The 18,117-nt window shown below is 35.1% G+C and overlaps 1 protein-coding gene across 2 annotated transcripts in view; it reads right to left on the bottom strand.

Moving 5' to 3' along the window:
- LOC136034477 (dedicator of cytokinesis protein 3-like) overlaps nucleotides 1-18,117 on the bottom strand; it is a 386,199-nt gene that overhangs the window by 111,872 nt on the left and 256,210 nt on the right. For both annotated transcript variants that reach the window (XM_065715690.1, XM_065715689.1), the window contains exon 30: nucleotides 14,912-15,075. In XM_065715690.1, the coding sequence (XP_065571762.1) occupies nucleotides 14,912-15,075 (164 nt within the window). The remainder of the gene's footprint in view (nucleotides 1-14,911; nucleotides 15,076-18,117) is intronic.

Here is an 18,117-nt window from a genome sequence, read left to right as displayed (position 1 = left end):
ACGGTGCTGATCTTCATTTCATGGCCCTTCATTCGGGAACTGCAAAGGGGGTTGGGGTCCATTCATCCTGTGGTTTAACACACCCTTCCTATTTAGCTTCCCTCAGATCACCATTTCAAAGAGGCCATTAAGTTTTCAGGTTTATCAACCTATGGGTTTTCAACTAATTTAGGTTGGGACTAAAAGATTTCTTACAAATTTTTTTGAGCTTTGAGGGGACAGCTGCATCCAATCAAAACAATCAAACAAAACAATGTTTGAATTCTCTTGCATACAAATTCGGTGCATATATTTGACAAACGCAGGCCGGAACGCTTAAGAATAGGCATGGAGTGGCTGTTATCACTTAGATGAAACTCTTTTTCCATATCACCCTGACTTATTTACCTTTTTCTTGGTAACTTTCCCTTCCTACCTCTTGTCTTTTTCTTTTCATTGGCCTTTTCTGTTCATTTCTTCAGTTAGCTTTTTAGGTGTGTCAGTGGCTACAATGCTTTTGATCCTTTTGAGGTTGGGAGTATTTTTTTTTCTTACTCTGGCTTCAAGGTGAGGTGAAATCTGTTTAAGAGAGATACTTGGACACAAAAATTGGATACACAAAACTTGGATTCAAGGTACAAAACACAACAAATTGATGAACGGCTATATGAATATGAAACTATATTGAAATTAAACTAGTCAGGTTCTTATTTAAGTAATTACACAATTAATGTGCTTTCTGTGCGTTTGGCAATTTTATGAAATTTTTCTGTGGCACTTGGCATTTCTTTATTTGTCATCGATATTTGTAACTACTACTACTAATACAACTACCAACGACTCACCCCAGCACCAAGCCGCCTGAGCCAACGCAGCTACGCACACTCTTCCTCCATCCTAGTCTATTAAACCTCCCTCTTTACACCCTTCCGGAATATTCCCATTTCCTTTAAACCTTTCTTTACGATATCCTCCCGTCCCAACCGCAGACGACTTGCTGTCCGTTTTGCCTTAGACGGTTGGCCAAAAAGGACAATCTTTGGAAATCTGTCATCTTTCATCCACAGAATGTGCCCTGGCCATCTAAACCTTTCTCTAATTAAAACTCTAGAAAGTGAGATCAAACCAAACTTTTCGTACAGCTACTATTTAAAGTGCAATCAGTAGGATGGGTACCCATAACAATCCGTACGCAATTTCTCTGGAAAAAATCTAGCAAATCTTCATCCGCTTTTCGGGACACCCTTGCTTTAGATCTATATTTGACCACTGTCATTACTGCAGCTTCCAATATTCTAATTTTGGTTTGAAGACTTATCTTCCTATTCTTACAAAGTTTTTTTTTTTAATATGAAAAAAACACCCTGAGCCTTGGCTATTCTACTATCAACATCTTCACTATTTCCACCGTCTTTACTAGAAATTAAACAAAAAAAAGTTTTTTTAATTGAAAGTAAGGAGCGACATTAAAACTTAAAACGAACAAAAATTACTCCGTATATGAAAGGGGCTTTTTCTCCTCAACGCCCCGTTCTTTGCGCTAAAGTTTGACTCTTTCTCTTAACTCTACATTTTAAAACAGTAAAAAACTTTAGCATAAAGAGCGGGGCGTTGAGGAGGAAAACCCCCTTTCATATACGGAGTTATTTTTGTTCGTTTTAAGTTTTAATGCCGCTCCTTACTTTCATTTAAAAAAACTTTTTTTTTCTAGACGTTTTTTAATTAATGCATTTTTTTATCTTGGCTCTTCACGCATAAATAATTAAAACGAAATTTGCATATTAATTTTTTTTGGGGGGGGGCTAAATGGCTTTTTCATAGTTTTATTCGGAAGATATTGAAAAAAAAGAGCGAGAGAGGAGGCCTAGTTGACCTCCAATTTTTTGATTACTTAAAAAGACAACGATAAATTTTAATTTTTTACGAACGTTTTCATAAGTAAAAAATATACGTAACTTACGAATTAACTGACGTAGCGAACTTCTAAATTTGTATGTTTTTATTGCGTATATGAGGGGGCTCACCTCTCGTCGATACCTCGCTCTTTACATTAGAGCTTAAATTGTGTCCCAATTCCTTAAGAACGACCCCTGAATCACAAAGACCGTAGAATAAATAGTTGAAATTACTAAAAATACTTTAGCGTAAAGAGCAAGGTATTACGAGGAGGTAAACCCCTCATATGCGTAATAATTTCTGTTCGTTCTAAGTTTTAATGCTGCTCCTCACTTTTAGTAGAAAAAACTTTTCATATTTATTTTTTCATTGTTTTTTTTTTAAATAATGCTAGAAAATCCTACGCCTCCTCCATTAAAAGTCTCTTCCCCAATAAAACCTTCCTCCATTGAAAGATGCTCCCACGTAAACCCCTTCAACTCTCCCCCAAAACCAAAAAAAATCCAAAAAAAGTAACCATTACTATATGTAAACACAGGTCAAAGTTTGTAACTTGCAGCCCCTCCCACGGCAACTGCGGGGGAGTAGGTCGTCCCCAAAGACATATTTGTTAGGTTATTCAACTATGGTGAATAAAATGGCTATCTCAGAATTTTGATCCGGTGACTTTGGAGAAAAAATGAGCGTGGGAGGGGGCCTAGGTGCCCTCTAATTTTTTTTGGTCACTTAAAAAGGGCACTAGAGCTTCTAATTTCCATTAGAATGAGCCCTTTTACGATACTAGGACCACTGAGTTGATACGATCACCCCTGGGGAAAAAAACAAAAAAAAACAAATAAACACGCATCCGTGATTTGTCTTCTGGCAAAAAATGCTAAATTCCACATTTTTGTAGATAGGGGCTTGAAACTTCTACAGTAAGGTTTTCTGATACGCTGAATCTGATGGTGTGATTTTCGTTAAGATCGTATGACTTTTAGGGGGTATTTTCCCCTATTTTCTAAAATGAGGCAAATCTTCTCAGGCTCGTAACTTTTGACGGGTAAGACTAATCCTGATGAAACTACCTGATAAAATTCGATTCTTTTGATGTAACTATTGGGAAAAGAATTCCATTTTTTAGGGTTTTGGTTACTATTGACCCGGGTCGCTCCTTACAACAGTTCGTTACCACGAACTGTTTGATACTACTAAAGGTAAATAAAGCTGTCCAATTGGTCAATCTTTTCGTTACCCAGCAACACCTTTTCATCTTCACTTATTCCTAGCTTTAGTGACTTAGTCTTCTTAACATTTATTTTCAGACATATTCTAGCACCCTGGACTTGCAAAACTTCCCAAGATCATTCATTTTGCTCAAACTTTCACCTAAGATACATAAATCATCAGCATAACCTAGGTCCAGGAGAGTTTTTCCTCCACGTCTGATTCTGTGGTCTTCTGTGGAGACACGGGTGAGCTCCCATAAGTCTTCGAATAAAATTTTGTTGATAAGTTGTTTTTGGAGGGCTCGGGTTATGGAGGGCCAGGGGTGAGTTACCATGATTTTGGAATAAAATATCATCAACAAGTTTTTTCGAGGGGGAAGGGGATCGAGACATACAGAGAATGCCAGGGGTCAGCTCACTAAAGTTTTGGAAAAAACATCGTTCACAAGTTTTTTGAGGGGGGGGGGGTATGGCTTATCTGATCTATTTTTCAAAACACTCACATAAGAACCTAATTTGCCCCCTGGACATAACATACAACACTTACCCCATGGCTCGGGGGGTTTTGTTGACCCTAGAGTTTTTATTAACTGATCTTTTGACTTTTTTTTAACAAAATGGATATCTCAAAATTCGATCGGATAGATTTGAGGCAAAAAAAGTAGGAGGGCTAGTAGCCCTCCGGTCCCTTTTGACCCTTAAAAAGAGAACTAGAACTTTATTTCAATTTCCAATCGAATAATCCTCCCGACGAAGTTACACGATCATTCATTCCATAATAATAGCCCTATATGCTCTGCTTTCAGGGGGGGGGGGGCTGTATAAACCCCAGAGTTTTACTATCTGATCTTTTGTCTATCTTGGACAAAATGAAAATCTCTGAATTTTGATCAGACGCATTTTCGATAAATACAGTTGGGGGGGGGGATAGTTGCCATCACATTACTTTTGACTCTCAAAAAGTGAGCTAGATCAGATTTTGGATCAGACCATTTTGTATAAATACAGGTGGGTGGGGGCTAGTTGCCATCACATTACTTTTGACTCTCAAAAAGTGAGCTAGAACTTTAAATTTCTAGTCATTTGAGTCCCCTACGAAGTTTACCTCTTTCTCAAGAACCTTATACGTCTCCGGGCATAATTTACAACCCTTCCCCGAGCTCTGAGGGGGATTATGTTGACTCCAAAGTTTTGTTATTTGATTACTGGACTATTAAAAAAATGACTATCCCAAAATTTTGGTTGAATACGTTTGGGGAAAAGAGTGTGTGAGGGGGGGGGGCAAATCAAGCTTAAAACGAACAGAAATATTTTGTTACTGAAGTATAAATGAAACCTGAAATCCAACAGAAATTAAATAAACATTCATAGCAAACGTACATACAATAGGTACTAATATAGTACGAGTAAATAAATTTTAAAACGAGTGAAACTTAAATTGAATACGCAAATCAAGCTTGAAACAAATAAAAATCTCCACAAACAAGAGTTTGGTTTTAACTAAAAAACGGCTCCTGAAACACAAGGACCGTTTAATTAGAAGAAAAAGAAACTTTTTTTAAGTGCCGAAAAACTTTAGCGTGAAGAGTGAGGTGTTGAGGGGGGGACCCCCCTCATATAAGTAATAATTTCTGTTCGTTTTAAGTTTTAATGTTGCTCCTTATTTTCAACGGAAATAACTACTTTTTTATTTTATTTAATAACACTCTAATATCAAGTCCAAAGAAAATAATAATTACCATTCCTGAATTAGCTACAAATGGCAATTTTTTTTGGAAATATATTTTTAAACTTTTAATTTTTATGGATTTTTTTAGCCCTTTAAGGGCTCAAAATATTATTTCCCCCGAAGCAATTATTGAATTACAAGAGAGCAAAAAAAGCATCAAGTGATTCTCGCCTTCTATTAGACATAAAAAAGCTTGTTTTGAACGAAGAAAATAATCCTAAATTTGTGTTCAGACTAATTTTAGAGAGATAAATTGACCATTGTAAAGGAAACTAACCTTAAGGTAAAGATGTACTTCCAACAACCTCAGCAAATACAGATCAAAGTGCAAACATATAAAATTTGGTTTCGTACCTTTCTTAAGCACTATTAATTAAAGCTACGATTCCCAACATAGCTGTGGGGGCTATTCGATTTCTTCAAAAGAAACTCAAATATGCTTAGGCCAAGTTAATGACCTTTAATGCTTCCTTCATGGATGGTTTTTTTCCCACTTTCGAAAATAAAACAATTTAAAACGAAACTCACATCCTCCTACCATCTCCTCACAGAGATAATTTCCCGCCCCGCCCTAATTTCTTCTCAGAGCTTGACAGCCAGTATGTAATGGACGAAACCATCCGGGTGAAGACCAGAATTTTCACTAGATCCTTTTTATAACCCGTTAAACGTCTGAAGTTTTCCGTGAAAGACCCATAGATGACCTCTCGGATTCACTGAAATTTTCCGAAATACACTATTTTACACAAAAGTCTGAAAAACATAACCACAAAAAAACGGCAGCTTTTTCCGTCCAAATCGTTCCCAGTTACAAGATTGAGATTTCGCCAAGATTTCTTATTTATTTTTGGCTGGCTAGTAATGTTCTCCAAGCTTTTCTTTTTAACAAGGGTTTTGTCGAAAACCCTTATAAAAAGAAAGTAAAACTGCCCAATACCACAGATTGAAAAAATCACAGATCAAAATGTGTTAAAATGTATTATTATGGAAACACCGACCTGTTGATGTTGAATCGAAATTGGAATTTGTAGCAGATTTCTCTGTTGATTTGGGGGGAAATTATAAGAAAAAAGTAAATTTGACATTTTTATTAGGACTCCGGTTATTCCGTAGTATTTTGTAGATATCGTAGCTGCATTCTTTTGTAGATAGACAGACATCAAATTCCATAGACCGTAATAATCCATAGAAAAATCGGTGGAAAATCCGTAAAAGTTAAAACGCTGTCAACAATATGTTTCTATTATAATTTGGATACATTGAAACAACATGTTTCCAAACATTGCTGAAGACATCTTACTCAATTTGAATACATTGGCAGTTTCGGGAAATTATTCCCTACAGCTTAAAATACTGCCATCTATCTCCACAAGATATATTTTGCACGAGTCTTTTCTGATGTTTTCTTTAGGCATGTATAATCTTTGGCATTGCCAGTAAAAAAAAATAATGTCTTACATTCTGTGGAAGATCTTGCCAACCGTTTTCTACATCCAATTGTAAGCATTTTCTTGTTTTGTTCTCATGAGTTGAAAAGAACTGACATTTTTGACTGAATACAAATAACTTTCAAAACAAAATAACAGAAAGGTTTACATTTTTTTAGCTTTTTTTCTTTCTAAAAAATTTTTTCTGACTAAAAAAATATTTTGATGAAGAGAAATTATGTTGGAATCAACTATTATGGTTTTATACTCCAAAGGTAAAAAAAAACATCGTCATGACCAGAGGTATCAAACAGTTCGTGGTAACGAACTGTAGTAAGGAGCGACCCGGCTCAATAGTAACCGAAACTCTAAAAAATGAAAATTTGATACCAATAGTTACATCAAAAGAATCACATTTTAATGCTGATTTTACATATACAAGTTTCAAGATCAGTTATACCCATCAAAAGTTACGAGCTTGAGAAAATTTGCCTCATTTTAGAAAAGAGGGGAAAACATCCCCTAAAAGTCATACAATCTTAACGAAAATCACAACATCAGATTCAACGTATCAGAGAACCTTACTGTAGAAATTTCAAGGTCCTATCTACAAAAATGTGGAATTTCGCATTTTTTGCCAGAAGACAGATCACGGATGCGTGTTTATTTTTTGTTTTTTTGTTTGTTTTTTTTCCAGGGGTGATCGTATCGACTGAGTGGTCCTAGAATGTTGCGAGAGGGCTCATTCTAACGGAAATTAAAAGTTCTAGTGTCCTTTTTAGGTGACCAAAAAGATTGGAGGGCACCAAGGCCCCCTCCCACGCTCATTTTTTCCCCAGGGTCACCAGATCAAAATTCTGAGATTGCCATTTTATTCACCATAGTCGAAAAACCTAATAACTATGTCTTTAGGGACGACTTACTGCCCCGCAGTCCCAGTGGGAGGGGCTGCAAGTTGAAAACTTTGACCTGTGTTTACATATAGTAATGGTTACTAGGAAGTGTACAAACGTTTTCAGGGGAATTTTTTTGGTTTAGGGGGGAGAGTTGAGGGGGGGGGGGGGTACGTGGGAGGATATTTCCATGGAGAGACTTCGCATGGGGGAAAATAATTTCAATTAAGGGGGCACAGGATTTTCTAGCTTTATTTGAAAAAACAATGAAAAAATAAATATGAAAAGTTTTTTCTACTGACAGTAAGGAGCAGCATTAAAGCTTAAAAAGAACAAAAACTATTACGCATTTTAGGGAATTACCTCCTCGTTATACGTCACTTTTTACGCTAAAGTATTTTTAGTAATTTCAACTATTTATTCTGCGGCCTTTGTGATTCAGAGGTCATTCTTAAGGAATTGGGACACAATCTAAGCTTTAGTGTAAAGAGCAAGGTACCGACGAGGGTTGAACCCCCATATATACGTAATAAAAACATACGAATATAGAAGTTCGTTACGTAAGTTAATTCGTAAGTTACTTATATTTTTTACCAATGAAAACGTTTGTAAAAAATTAAAAGTTCTAGTTGCTTTTTTAAGTCATCAAAAACTTGGAGGGCAACTAGGCCTCCTCCTTCGCTTCTTTTTTCTCAAAATCGTCCGATTAATTGCAATTAATTAATATGCAAATTTCGTTTTAATTATTTATGTGCGGAGAGCCAAGATCAAAACATGCATTAATTCAAAAACGTCCAGAAATTAAAAAAAAAACAAGTTTTTGTAACGGAAAGTAAGGAGCGACATTAAAACTTAAAACGAACAGAAATTACTCCGTATATGAAAGGGGTTTTTCCTCCTCAACGCCCCGCTCTTTACGCTAAAGTTTCTTACTGTTTTAAAAAGTAGAGTTAAGAGAAAGGGTCAAACTTTAGCGTAAAGAGCGAGGCGTTGAGGAGGAAAAGCCCCTTTCATATACGGAGTAATTTCTGTTCGTTCTAAGTTTTAATGTCGCTCCTTACTTTCCGTTACAAAAACTTGTTTTTTTTTATTTAATTTCTGGACGTTTTTGAATTAATGCATGTTTTGATCTTTTTTGCATGTTTTGTTTTTTTTTATTTAATTAACTACAAGACTCCAGCCATTTTCCGAACATAATTTTAATACCAAAAGAAAATTTTTATCAATTCTTCACCGACCATGTTGCCCCTAAGACCGGTATTAGTGTGCATTAAAATCAGAGTAAAAAGGGCCACCAACGCTGGGGTTCGGAAGGGGGGAGAAATTGTTATTTTCACAGGATGCAAAGGTATAATTACAGACTATAATAAAATGTACAAGCAAATTAAATATTCAGCTCATCCCCCCATAAAAAAAACGATCTAATGTCATTAATATCGGTTCCAGTGTGTAGCTTCATTATTTTCAACGATACTTAGGGAGGAGGGGGAGATCCTTGTAAAATTCGCTGAAGTTAAAACTTTCTGTGATGAATTTCCAGTCTTGTACCTAGGATAAAGGATATTATCCTTTATCCAGGTGAATTCAAATTTTGGATCAAAACAAGAATATTATCTAGCAATAGAGCCCAGAATTTTTTTTTGCAATTTGTCTAATATGTTTGTTTATGCAGTGTGATTTTTCACTTTGTGTTGCCATGGCCTCCGGACTTTTTAGAGCAATAAAAATTATTATCATTATTGTTGACGAATTTATATAATAAACAATGACGAATTTAAGAAATTAGATGATACGTTTTTTTCAGTAAGCCATTTTTAAAATTATTCTGTTTCTCTTCATTCTTTGCTATTACTGAATAAAGATTAAAGATAAATGGAATAATAAAGTACAACATTAAGATAAATGTAAAAAAACAAGTATTTTGGTACAAGGTTATAATTGCTTGGGCCCATATGCTCTAGCTGTACTGTGCCCCAAAATCCTATTAAAAATAATGTAAATATACGAGTATTTTGGTACAAGTGTTTAACTCTTTGAGCCCATATACTCTAGCCGCACCGTGGCCCAAAATCCTGTTCTTGATTATTTGACTTAATCTTTGACTTCAGTTATGACTGGATCCTATCTTGAGTCCCAAAATTGATAGCTTTGATAGCATGAGGGCCTTATTCTTTTTTTTTTTTTTTAATAATGATAGTTTTATGTTTCCTTTCTGATTATAAAGGTATAATCATTTTTTTTCCTTAGATACCAAATATTTCCAATATTCCCAGTTAAGAATTACAAATAACTGAATTGTTATCAATTCCAAAGGTCAATTCAATAGCGAAAGGAAATAATTCCTGGTTGGCATTGGGAAACTGTTCTGGCCAATTTGGATCCTCAGATTTCTTCTAAATTGATTCGTCAAATTCATTATGTGCGTCGGGAACATAATGCACATCCGTGAACACATGACCCTATATGTTCTTGGAAAGTTCGTGATGTTAGATGCTAGAAGCTCGGAAAAATGTTGTGAAAATTTGACATGACTCTAATTATGACGAGCCAACTTTTTCTTTTTTATACCCTTTATATCGTATACACTATGTTGTCTTTTTCCTTTTAAGAAACCGGTCCGTCCAAAATCATTATTGATCTCCTGGAATAAACAAGCTATGAGCAGTTGCAGGTTAACGTTATGGTAACTGACAGCACATATTGTGAAAGCAGAACAAGAGCTAAGAGCTCATATGGCTCTTGTGACGAGGTCGAAAGACCCAAGAGCCAAGAGCTCATATAAATGAGCTCTAGCAAAATTCTAAGAATCAATAGATTGCTTTAAAAGGAAAATCAGAGGCTTAATGCCGGTTGGGAATTAAAATAAGATATCTGAGTCACGAGATCCTTCTAAATATCAAAATTCATTAAGATCCGTTCATCCAAGTTAAAAATACATCTATTTTTCTAATTTTTCCTCTCCCTTCAGCCCCCCAGATTGTCGAATCGGAGAAAATGACTTTATCATGCCAATTTGAACAGCTCCCTGACACGCCTACCAATTTTCATCGTCCTAGCACGTCCAGAAGCACCAAACTCACCAAAGCACTGAGCCCCGCCACCTAACTCCCCCAAAGAGAGCGGATCCAGTCCGGTTACGTCAATCACGTATCTAAGACATTTATAAGCGTTTTCCAAGATTTCCGGTTTCCCCCTCGAGCTTCCCCCAATGTCAACAGATCTGGTCAGGATTTGAAATTAAAGCTCTGAGACATGAGTTCCTTCTAAATATCAAATTTCATTAAGATCCGGTCACCCGTTCTTAAGTTAAAAATACCTCAATTTTTTGAACTTTTCCAAATTAACAACCTCCAGCTCCCCCAAAGAGAACGGATCCGTACCAATTATATCAATCTCGTATCTATAAATTGTGCTTATTCTTACCATCAAGTTTCATCTCGATCTCTCCACTCTAAGCGTTTTCCAAGATTTCCGGTTTCCAAGATTTCTGTTTTCCCCCTCCAACCCTCTATGTCCCCAGATCCAATTCTAATTAAAAATGGAGCATCTGAGACATAAGATTCTTCTATATATCAAGTTTCACTAAGATCCGATCACCCATTCGTGAGATACCTCGATTTTCACGTTTTCCAAGAATTCCAGTTTCTCCCTCCAACTCCCTTCAATGTCACCGGATCTGGTCGGGATTTAAAATGAGAGTTCTAAAGCCCAAGATCCTTCTATATATCAAATTTCATTAAGATCTGATCACCGTTCGTAAGCTCCTAATACCTCATTTTTCTAATTTTTGCAAATTACCCCTCCCAACTCCACCAAAGAGAGCAGACCATTCCGGCTATTTTCAGTCACCTATCTTGGACTTGTCCTTATTCTTTCCACCAAGTTTCAGCCTGATCTCTCTGCTTTGAGCGTTTTCCAAGATTTCCGATCCTCCTCCCCACCATGACACCGGATCCGGTCGGGATTTAAAATAAGAGATCTGAGTTTCAAGTTTCTTCTAAATATGAAATTTCATTAAGATACGATCACTCTTTTGTAAGTTAAAAATAACTCATTTTTTCTAATTCTTTAGAATTAATCCTCCCCACAACTCCCCCAAAGAGAGCAGATCCATTTTGGTTATGTCAATCCCGTATTTAAGACATGTGCTTATTTTTTCCACCAAGTTTCATCCCGATCCCTCTACTCTAAGCATTATCCAAGATTTTAGGTTCCCCCCAACTTCCCCTTCTCCGGATCCGGTCAGGACTTAAAATAAGAGCTCTGAGACATGATATCCTTCCAAACATCAAATGTCATTAAGATTCGATCATTCCTTCGTAATTTAAAATACCTCATTTTTCAAATTTGTCAGAATTAACCCTCCCCCCAACTCTCCCAAAGAGAGCGGATCCGTTTCGGCTATGTCAGTCACGTATCTAGGACTTCTGCTTATTTCTCCCACCAAGTTTCATCCCTATCCCTCAACTCTAAGCGTTTTCCCAGATTTTAGGTTCCCCCCTCAAGTCCCCCCAATGTCACCAGATCCAGTCGGGATTTAAAATAAAAGCTTTGAGACACGATATCCTTCCAAACTTCAAATTTCATTAAGATCGAATCACTTCTTCGTAAGTTAAAAATACCTCATTTTTTCTAATTTTTTAGAATTAATCCTCCCCCCCCAACTCCCTCAAACAGAGCAGATCGTTCCAGCTACGTGTATCACGTATCTAGGACTTCTGCTTAATTTTCCCACCAAGTTTCATCCAGATTCCTCCACGCTAAGCGTTTTCCAAGATTTTAGGTTCTTCCCTCCAACTCCCCCCAATGTCACCGGATCTGGTCGGAATTTAAAATGAAAGCTCTAAGACACGCTATCCTTCCAAAAGTCAAATTTAATTAAGATCCCATCACCCGTTCGTCATTTAAAAATACTTCATTTTTTCTATTTTTCCGAATTAACCAGCCCCCACTAATTTACTACTTTCCACTACTTCTAATTTAATCTGGCCCGGTCTATTACTACTACTACTACTTTCTTATTTAATATGGTCCGGTCCCTGATACACCTGCAAAATTTCATCGTCCTAGCTTACCTGGAAGTGCCTAAAGTAGCAAAACCGGGACAGAGCAATAGACAGACAGACCGACAGAATTTGCGATCACTATATGTCACTTGGTTAATATCAAGGGCCATAAAAAGGAGATATCTGGTCGGTCCATTGATATCACCACTCAATACAACAGAACGGATAAACATAAAGGGTATGCAAATGTGTTCCCCTAATGAGGGATTCGATCATGGAGGGAGAAGAGGCTTATATGCGTATCAATTAGCCTGTGATAACAATAGAAGACGAATTTAACTCAAAACATTTTTCCTCAAAATTTTTGAGGAAAATGTGTTTAAATTTTGAATGGCCCACCTGAATTTGAAGACATTTCCGACGTTGAAGTTTAAGAAGTTGAAAACCATTCTAATACAATAAAATAAAAAATAATGAATAAATAATAAAAAATTAAAATAAAAAGAATAATAAAAAAGGAACAACGGAAGCATTCTGAGTACATTAAGTTGACTGCACTTTGACCTTTTTTTATTCTCAGCTGATTTTTATACGTTCTCTGTTTTTTATTTCAAATTTTTAATTAATTTTTAAATTCTTTTGCATCTCCTTATTGAACAGTTTTAAACATTTCAAAACATTTCATCGCATAAAATTTTAATAGGAAACCTTGCTATCTGAAAAATTCAAATATAGTATCAGCATGCACTTTTAATAAAGGGACAAGCTTTCAATAAAGAATTTGGCCATAATTTAAGACTACTAGCAGAACTGGCAATGATGCAGCACGCACATGAACTAGAAACATTCAAAGAAACCTCAATTTGTTAAAAATTTGGGTTTTAATTAGAATTAAAATTAATTGGATACGTCTCCACATTCCAGGTAAGCAAGTTGTTTTATTTTAAAATTACAATAAAACCATTAGGACGGTCAGGGTAGTGTCTAGAGCGCAGGCTGAGTGAATACAAGTTTGCACAAATATACCTGTTGTGTCATTTTTGCCAATTGGTTGTTATACCTATGACCAATTGTAAAAAAAAAATGTAAAAGAAGATGAATAAAAGATGTAAACAGCTAATATTTGCATTTAGGTTTTAATCATGACCTACATTTTAATGAGTAATTCTAGATGGTGTTGGTTGTTTTTTCTCCCCTAGAGAGGAGCTTCAGAATTCTCTCATAAGAATTTTTAATATTTTTTCTGCTGATAAAAAAAGAATAGTAACATATTCAGTACCATTATGGCCACAATACACTGCTTCAATAAATCAGAGAGAGGTAATTATCTTTTATAACTTTTTTTTTTATTTTTGTTATTATAATAATTTTAATTATTCTGTTATTATTTTAAGTTCTTCATCCATAGACGCACTGTAGAAACGGTTTCTTTGTTAGTTTCTCTCAGCTTAACGTAAGACAAGACAAAGACAAGTGACAAAATAGATGAAAAATATATAATTTTGGCTGTATTTTTGCATATTAGGGGGGTTTGGGGTAAAGTATTTAGACAGTGTGAAGTTAGAACAAAATCCTTGCTTCCTAATATGCAAAATAATTGTACCTAACACATTTAGCATGCAGACCCGCTATACTTTATCCCCACCCCTAATGTGCAAATATATAGCCTAAATTTGCTTCTAAAATATTATATTTTCGTCATATTTTGTAATGTTTCATTAGGGCCAGTCAGAGAAACAGATTCTAAATTGGAGCTATAACAGATAAGTACCCAGATAGAAATTAAATAAATTTTAAATTTCTTAATTATTTTTATTGATTTTAATTAATATCAAATTTCTTAATTAATTTTAAAATTCTGAAATTTTTTAGATAAAACTTCTCTCATTAAAAAAAAATAATGCACAAATTTCCCAATACGCAAAATAAGATATTGTGGAATTAACTATTCCTCTTCAGAACTATGAGTAGTTTTCCAAAATAAAAGTCAAAATGTCAAGTTCTTGGTGCTGAGCAGCCTTCATGGTGCTATAACTCAAAATATAGGGAAATTCTTGGACACATATATAATACAAACTTATTTGGATTTAAAAAAGTTCCTGACTGCACAAATAAGTGCATTAGACAGTACTAGTGAAAATAAAATCGTGTTATCTTCCCTAAAATGATGGTACCATATTAACCTTCTTAATTAAAAATGGCGGATAATGATGGTAAAAATGGTGCTGAAATTCCTTTATCCCCCTCCCTAAACTGGTTGTACCATATTAACCTTTTTAATTAAAAACGGTGTGAAAAATGGTGCTGAAATCGTTCTTCCCCCATCCTGAAATGACGGAATGATGTTAACATTCTTAATTACAGAAGATGGTGAAAATGGTGCTAAAATCGCTTTACTCCCCTCCCCCTTCCCTAAAATGGTGGTATCATATAAACATTCTTAACTACAATAGGGTAGAAGCCTCCCTTACAACATTTCCCTATAAAGTTTTACGAAATTAATGGAAATAGGCAAATGAATTGCGAAATTTTAAAAGAATCTGTCTTTGAAAAGTAGTTTTTCAACTTGTAGTTTTTTACTTGACAAGTCCTTTGTCAAAATAAACTCATAATTCTATAAGAAATAATGAAATGAAGTGATAACAGCTACATTTCATTTTAGAAGAATTGAATCGGCCAAAGCAACTGAAATGAAATTTTAATCTTATCCATAATTCTTATTGGATGGATTACTGGGCGTGAATTGAAATAATGTATAAAATTAGTGGCTTACCTGAAATTCATTTTCTTTATTTGCATTTCCCTTTCTTATAGGCCTGTCAAGGATAAATTGTCTAACATTTTGCATGTAATGGTAGTTACGCAGTTTTTCATGTTTATTGCCAAGTTGACTCACTGCTTCATCAACAACTGGCTTCACATTGCAAATTTGTAGGTCTAACAACAAAAACAAAATGATACATAATGCGAAAAAAGGTAACAAAAGGAAGTAACTTTTTGAAGTGGAAAAATTTAGATAAGAAAAAACTAGAATAAAAAGACAGGTGAAGATAAATTCAGTTTAGCTAGGGGTCCTACTTCATTTCACGACAATAAATTCTTTCCTAGCCAAAATTATGTTTCAAAACCTTATTACGGCAAAATTGTCATTTCACAAATTGAGTACAATTTCTAAAGTGAAAACTGGAAAAAAAGAATATTAAAAAAATTGTAAAGCGCAACACGCTATGAAATGCCAATTTTTAATTTTATGCCAATTTTAATTCAAACTTAATTAAATTAATTTGATTTATTTTAAAATTGATTTAATTTTATCAAATTTAATTTAATTTCATGCCAATTTTATTGTACTGGATTCAAATTGCAAATTTATACGTCTAAACACAAAACAAAATGATGAATAATGCGAACAAACAAAACTTAAGGCAAAAATCGGAAAAAATCTAAAAAAAGTTGGGTTCTCATTATCACGCGCCTTATTCTGATTTTATTTTAAACCTTCTAATATGTATTCTATTATTTATGTTATTTTAATTCACTAAAACTATTTTGCCATCTAAATAGAAAATTATACAAATGAAATCAGAATTTCAGAACCAGAATAATTTATTCTGAAAACCGTATCCGTATCAAATCCGAATTGTATATTAAACTTTATCTGTATGCTTACAACATATGTATGCCCATAGTCTCACTTTTTTATGAGAATAAATTTATTTTAAGTGTATAATATACTTATTAGTAGATTACCGTTACAGTAACAGTGTAACATGGAACGTACTAGTGTATTGTAACACTGGAGCTGTAATATTGTAACACTATATATGTAGCTCATAATCTCAACTTTTATAACACTGTAATATCTGTAGCTCATATATGTTGCTATATATCTAGCTCATAATCTCAGATTTTATAACACTGTATAAGCTATATCTATAAGCTCTAAGCTATAACCTATATATCTATAAGCTATAGATTATAAGCATAATTTCAACTTTAATAACACTGTATTTGTAAGCTGTATCTATAAGCTATATAGATATATCTAGAATATATATCTATAAGCTATGTGCTATATTTATAAATTATAGATTATAGGCATAATTCCAACATTTATAATAGTGTATTTATAAGCTGATTCCATAAGCTATATATCTAGAATCTATGTCTATAAGCTATCTATCTATATATATATATATAAAAATAAGTTGTTTGTTTGCGTGTCTGTCGACTGACGTCATGTTTTCGACTGACGTCATTAAAGGATTGAGCTGTATGTCGGCATGAATTTGTTTGTCGACTGACGTCATGTTTGTCGACTGACGAAATTACAGACCGGGACACAAATAACGACCGGGACACAGGGAATATAAATGACGACCGGGACAGTCAAAGAGAAATTGCAGACTGGGACACCGGGACACAAATAACGACCGGGACACTCAAAGATAAATTACAGACCGGGACACCGGGACACAAATGACGACCGGGGTACAGGGAATATAAATGACGACCGGGACGCTAAAAGAGAAATTACAGACTGGGACACTGGGACACAAATGACGACCGGGATACTGGGAATATAAATGACGACCGAGACACAGGGACACAACTACAACGGGGACGTCGGGGGCACTTTATGTTGCATGTTCAAGAGTCGGTAAACCTGACAATCTATTTATATGCACAGACAATGGGACATCGAAGAATGTTGTATATTCGCAAGTTTCACGTGGTTAAAAACATATATATATCTATCTATATTCACAGGTGGAACACAGGGACACAACTACAATGGCGCGTAACTAATATGGCGCGTACCGACTTACGCGCGCGGGGGGGCTTGGGGGGCGCGAAGCGCCCCCAACAACTAGGTGTTGGGGTGGCGCAAAGCGCCACCCCAACAGCTAGTATGCTATATTTATAGGCTATAGATTATAAGCATAATTTTAACATTTATAACAATGTATTTATAAGCTATATCAATAAGCTAAAAGTTTATCTATATCTATAAGCTACTAGCTGTTGGGGTGGCGCTTCGTCCCCCCCACCAAGCCCCCCCCCCCCCCCCCGCGCGTAAGCCGTTACGCGCCATATTAGTTACGCGCCATTGCAGTTGTGTCCCTGTGTCCCACCTGTGAATAGAGATAGATATAGAAAGATAATAGATAGATAATAGAAATTGTTTAGTTCATTCAGGTTTTTTGCAATGTGTTAATATTTGTGATTTGGTAAAATTTATAATATTTAGTTTACCTATTGTTGCTAAAGGGAGGGATATACTAACAGGATAAGCTTGTTTTGGTTTTACTTGGTTGTTTTACATTTGCTGTTTTTTTTTTTTTTTCATAGGCATATATTTTGGGGGTGATACCTGACGCGGGGATGCCATGGATATTCTGTGGTAGCCACAACACTGTGCTGGGTAGAGAATTTAGAGTGGCGAAACCCTATATAGGCCAGTGTATTCTCCTGATGAGCCCTTGTGTTGGGTTGTTGCCTCTGAATTATTTGTCTATATTATTTTTTCTATTGTTTGGTAAATGACGACTTATACTTATTGACGACATGACTGCCTGTCCATGGATTATTCTTTATGGTTGATTGTGTGTGGCTATGCTGTTTGACCTATGTGATTGTATGGATGAGTAGGATTAAGTTTTTTTTTTGCGTTTGTGCTGTTGCATTGGTGATTTCTCTTTTCATGATATATCTATCTATATATATATATATATATATATATATATATATATATATATATATATATATATATATATATATATATATATATATATATATATGTTGCATATAAATAGATTGTCAGGTTTACTGACTCTTGAACATGCAAAATATAATTGTCCATTGGAAAAACAATCCGTAATCAGATCTATACCTCATTATTCTAATGATGTGTCCCTGTGTCCCGGTCTTCATTTATATTCCCTGTGTCCCGGTCGTCATTTGTGTCCCGGTGTCCCA

Source organism: Artemia franciscana, chromosome 13, assembly GCF_032884065.1.
Source record: "Artemia franciscana chromosome 13, ASM3288406v1, whole genome shotgun sequence".
NCBI lineage: Eukaryota > Metazoa > Arthropoda > Branchiopoda > Anostraca > Artemiidae > Artemia > Artemia franciscana.
This window is presented reverse-complemented; position numbering and strand designations above follow the sequence as displayed.